Below are 5,760 nucleotides of genomic sequence, written 5' to 3'. Positions count from 1 at the left end.
ACAATTACCTTTCGGAACTCAGCAAGCAATATTATTACCCATACCTGAAGTATATCCTGCCGATAATTAACTCCAAAATAAGGATTGGTCATAAAGCCGAGAGAGCACTAGCGGGGGAAATAAAGTAGGTCACTTCTTATGCATCGCATAATAAATTCCATTTGATTTAGGGTTTTTATAAAAACTGCGTAACCAATATCTTTGTAGAATCTTAAATTAAAAATAATTATTTCCAGTCATACTTTCTTATTCGAAATTCTTTGGGTTAACGAATTTCGTCTCTAGCGACAATTTTTTATATTGGAATCAGCGGGGTTAAAAATATCACATAAACCAAATCAATCATAGCGAAACAATCAAAACTTGTCTTAATGATACCCACCTTTGTCAATTGGCGATGCCACGTGCTTCGAGAAACACCACTAAATCCGTTGTTCTTCAACTTTATTAACCCTAGGACTCTAGTTTATAGAGAGTCTGGTGATCTTTGCCCGATCCAGAAGCCGCTATAAACAAAGAAATGAAGAAGGCGCACTAGTTAAGCTATTGAACGAGCGATTAGTTACTCCCCGAGCGTACCTTAATAATGCGCGAGAACACAGGCCCACTATAACAATAAGATGCCTATAGATGAAAATATCGAAATGGTTTAGCTCGTTCGTAAACAAATTCATCTAGAATGGGATAGCTCGAGGGAATCGCACTATTAATCAAAATCGTGTTTTTGTTTTAAATAAGAACGAGGTCCTTGTGACAACCCTCTTTGATTTTAAGCCTTCGGTAATAGCTCACGGTCAGGGAAATTTTTCCAATATTTTGGTTCGCGCTTTACTTTAAAATTATTATTATCGTCTTATTTTATTCAAAATTTTTGAGGTTGATGTCATGGCTATTTCACGAAAATGAGTTTCCCGATCTTATATCCATTAATCTTCATTAAAAGTCAACCGAGTATCAGGGTTTTGAGTATTTCGACCCTCAGTGTATTTCTGTATTGTGTACGCTTACACCTCCTTTACTCTTATATATTTGTGTTTCCGGGACCGCGGGTAATTCACCGTTGTACCAAGGATTTGAATGGTTTTGCTCGGATATAAACCATTGCGCAATCTCGTGTCACGTTCGAGTTTAAACTGAACTAAAATTGAACTGGCCTAGTAGACTACCTAGAGCGTTCAAATCTTAAATAAGCATAATGTCTTTATAATTACAGTAGAGTACCTAAAAAGGGAATTCGCGAGCTAAAGCTGCAACATGTCTCACTGCAACACTGGAGCCAAAGAATATGGTTTATAATTAAATTAATTTAATCAGTTGTTCAAGTTCTTAACCAGATTTAATAAACCAATAATATTTTTCCAGATAAATAAAATTTCTTCCCTCTTGGTTCAAATTGTTGCAATGTTTTAAAGTTATCGTTGTAAAGACTTTATTTTGCACCTTAATAAAGGTGCCGTTTTTTCTACAAACCACAATTACTTTGGATGCTTGAAAGTGGGCAGTATATTTAGTTTTAGTTAAAAGTACCCTATAAATTGGTATTTTCGAAATTTCTAGTCAGAGGTCAAGTTAATTTGTAATAATTTTGAAAAACGGTATATAAAAATGTAATAAAGAGTTAAAAAGATGACTATAACGTAGAACAACAAACAATATAACAAATTTGACCCAAAGAATAATCCAAACTTGTGTCACACTGACACGACTTCAATGGTTTGTTAAATTTCAAATAACCCAACAGTCGTCATAATGCTTTTCCCCAATTTAAAAGCTTAACTGTAATTTTTTTTTGAAATAACCCATTTATTTATTCCAACTTATAAGTTTCACATTTTAAAGATCAAAAAAAATTATCCCCTGCGTTGTTGTATTTGCCAAAATTTTTTGCCCAGCATTTAAAAATTGCTTTAAGATATTAGGAAAATTTTAAATTGCCCTAGAAAATTGCAAAAATATAAACTAAGCCTTAGCTCTTCATTTGTTGAATGGGCTAAAACGTTACACTGATTAATTTTATTTAAAATAAAACTGTATTGAAAAACGGTCTTAAAATATCATTTAATTTTTATTCTCTAAATATACAAGTAAATTGCTGTTATATTAAATTAAAATATCAAAAACTTCTATAACAATATAACGAGAACTAAGCCACATTATAATATTATAGGTTAAAAATTTTAATTTTCCTAATTATTTAAATGTTTGGGCTTTATAAATAAGACCGCAAACAAAATGACGATTAATTAGTTATACTTTCGTTCACTTACCCTAACTGGGTGCAGGCAGGGACGGATTAGGCGGTTTTTCGACCGGGGGTCCAAGAAAATATGCGGCCCTAACAAACCAAGAGTGACTTAATACTTTTGTTTATTTGTTGTATTATACTACAAGTCTAAATCAGGTGTTCGCGTTTTCGTTTCAGCCCAATTCGTGGGGGATCCCAAAACCAAACTAAAAGGAATTATAGGCCATAGATATCCCGAAACTAATTTTAGTTATAGGGGGCCCACCAGTTAAGTTTTAACCCATTTAAGGCTTAAAATTTGGGCGATTTTTGGCGATGTTTATTGTTGTGTTAAAAAAATTTAGGTTAAAGTTGCTATAAGCGATATTTTAATTCATTGCAACGTCAAAAAATCTATTCGGTTTATATTAATGGGGTGTTTAAACTGTTTATGACTTATTGTAAAACATGTCATTTGCTTCTAGAAAAGAACTTGAGAAACACGAAAAGACCTACGTTGATGGATGCGTGAGAGATCTCATGGACCTCCAAATTCGGGAGATAATCAATAACAAGTTGAAAAACAATAGCAGTACGTAAACATTCAAAACTATAAATATTTTTTATTCTTGTCTACTTAATCATTATGTGAATTATTCGTCATTTCTTTTTCGACATAGCTTGCCGTTCAAAATTTTAAAGATTGATTTTGCTGCTATAGAATTAGTGAATTGTTTGTTTTCAAATTTTGTTTTGAGTTATGGCAGATTTTACAGGTCATAGCTATGAAATAGTTGATCGTCCACCATAATTCTGGTTATGAGACGCAAGAAAATCTGTTTCCAAGAAAACAGCAATTATTGGTAAAAGTTAGGCGTCCTTGCGGTAAAACCGCAATTTTTTTAATTGTTTTCACCGTTTAAAATTTAGTTCGAGTTTTAATTTTCACAGCTATTATATTTTAAATAAACGGGCAGTTGCAAAATGAGCTAAAACGCTGCGCATTGTTGTACCCTTGAAGCAACGGTAAAGCTCATCCCCAGTCTTGTTCCAGCCACATGAAAATTAATTTGAAAACTTACTGTTTTGCAACATTTATTTAAGCGGGATAAAAATTGCTCTGCAGTAGCATTGTAGCTCACTACAGTGAAATTCTCGGTAGCCCTATGGTTTCACTTATGTTATTTAGAATTCGAATGAGAGTTGGGCCACAAACTCCATCTTTTAAAAAAAAAAAAACTTCATGTTTCCAACAAAAGGAAATTTTGGGGTAAACCTACAAACTTATCTCTCGATATTCTAAAAATGTATTGAATGATACATTTTCATTGCCTGATATTTGAAAAATAATTTAAAATCCGGCGCGTATGTGGATGTTAATTCTGAGAAAAATCCTTAAAAATTAAGTCAATTTTAAAAAAATATAGCTTTAATTTAGGCAAAGTTTTCACACTGGAGCATTGCAAAGAATGGTTTCTCCCCCAGTTAGCACAGCCCAGGCCTCGGCAGGATAAGAGGCCAAAAAAGAAACAGAAATCGTTAATAGAATTCAATTAATATGTTAGCTATCGATATTGATAAATATTTATAAAAGCATCCTACACTGCAATTTTAGACAAGATTTGAACTTTTTCCTAAAATGTGTTTTCTGAGCACTCTTTTCACATACGAATTAATCCTATAGGTTATTTTACTCTCTTATGGAACCGTACCATAACAAAGAAAGACCAACACGAATCACGTTTTCCATATAAAGTTTTAGTCGCGCCTTGGCGACATCATTTCACAGTCGCTAATTTTCATCCGCATTTGTTTTAAAATATTTTTAGAGCCTGTTTACGTAATCGGTAAGAGAAGAACTTTAATCTTGATAGGAAATTAATGTGAACTTATTTTTTAAATAATAAAAAATTAATATGCGTATTTTTTTCAATTTCTTTTAAATAGGGGAAATCATAGTTGATAATTTTTTACAATCATTAACTACAACAGGAATGGCAGTTGCAAGCCATATCGGAGTTTTGCTCCTAGCGATGGCTCTTCAGCCAGACGAGCAAGAGAAAATTCACGAACAAGTCATTTTTGCATTGGGTAAATCCAGATTTCCAGAATGGAGCGATAAACAGAATTTAAGACTAATCGAGGCTTTCGTTTTGGAAGCTTACCGCTACTACGACATTTTTCCTTTACAGGATACTTTCATGTATGTATAAATTTAATGTATATATGATACAACCACAAAATGACTTATATTTGAATGCTAGTATACTACAGGATTAATACGAGTTGGAAATTTCAGGATTACCTTAAAAAACGTGCAGTTAACTAACCTAAAGTATTAACTCTTTTTATTATTGCTAAGTAATAAATATAATATAAGGAAACAATTATTGGTTGCTTTTATTTGGTAAATCAAGTATTTCTCAAAAATATATTAATTTTCGTTGAAGCTTACGAGAGCGTTAAATGTGCCAGAGTCAATTATTCAACTTTTCGTTTGGCGCAACTCCTCGAATTTGGAAATTGCGTTCGTCTAGCTCTACTAAGCCTAAACCAATGACGAAATATTTCGCAATAATTGTCAGTAAATTTGTAACAACTACTATATACATATTAAATTCTAACTTTTCGGCAAATGGGACTGTTCGATAATCACGTGACAAAATGCAAATGTAACTGCATTTAACGTCGAATTCTGAAAACAATTCCATGTCATGGTATGCCGAGTGAGGTACGGATTAAAAGCGTGTGGTCAAGTATATTTCATTCGTTTGAGCAGTTCAAAAGTTATAGATCGATAAATTAAGTTAACACAATTTTGAGACAATAGTCCGTGAAATCGATTATTTTTACAATTCTATTTAAACACCATCTTTTTGTACATAGCAGTGAGTTTCGTCCGCTTAGATGCACCTTCTTTTCACAAAGTTTTCCCAAAAACATATAGTTATCCGCATTGGTTTCAACAATTTCCTTAAAGGCCTACGATTTCTTCTGCCTGTCCCCCTTGAATTTTTCTTACCTGCAACGCTCCCCTTGCATTTACGCATACCGCAAAACTTGATTTTGGACAAGATTGAGAGACGTGCCTGCTTCTGCGACCGGGACATTTTCTGCGTTTCTGTTGGGACCCCGCTGGGCTTTGGAGGGGGATGATCGCTCGTCTATTATGTTCGACCTCTCTCGCTTCGCCGGACAGCCCGCGATTATAATACTACTACCTTCGCCTTAATGCCAAGTGTAAAACGCCTAATTCGTAGAGTTTGAGTTATTGAACTCGTACTTCCTGTCCCAACGGGATAAAGCTTTACTACCCTCGCCTTCGCCAGGTACCATCCACCCATATTTGGCCCAGAAATCATGTACTATTTTGACCTTTTTCTCGTAATCTGGGAGGGATTCGGAATACTGAAGAAACCTTTATTATTATCTATACTCTATTCCTAAGTCTGTTTCGCGTCTGTTTTTCTATAGACGTCCGAGCCGTTCAACCTAGGACCCCCAAATTTATCACAGCTATTATTATGGCGCAAAGA

At 34.0% G+C, this 5,760-nt stretch overlaps 1 protein-coding gene across 1 annotated transcript; it reads left to right on the top strand.

The window, feature by feature from the left end:
* Positions 1-2,692: 2,692 nt before the first annotated feature.
* LOC149954620 (cytochrome P450 1A1-like) lies at positions 2,693-4,437 on the top strand. Its single transcript, XM_090169992.1, has 2 exons — positions 2,693-2,816; positions 4,217-4,437. The coding sequence occupies exons 1-2, from the start codon at positions 2,693-2,695 to the stop codon at positions 4,435-4,437; spliced, it is 345 nt and encodes a 114-aa protein (XP_090026118.1).
* The last annotated feature ends 1,323 nt before the right edge of the window (positions 4,438-5,760 follow it).

Source organism: Leiobunum rupestre, chromosome 3, assembly GCF_980474605.1.
Source record: "Leiobunum rupestre chromosome 3, qqLeiRupe1.1.hap1, whole genome shotgun sequence".
NCBI lineage: Eukaryota > Metazoa > Arthropoda > Arachnida > Opiliones > Sclerosomatidae > Leiobunum > Leiobunum rupestre.
Note: the sequence above shows the minus strand (reverse complement) of the source record. Positions and strands in the feature narration are given on the sequence as shown.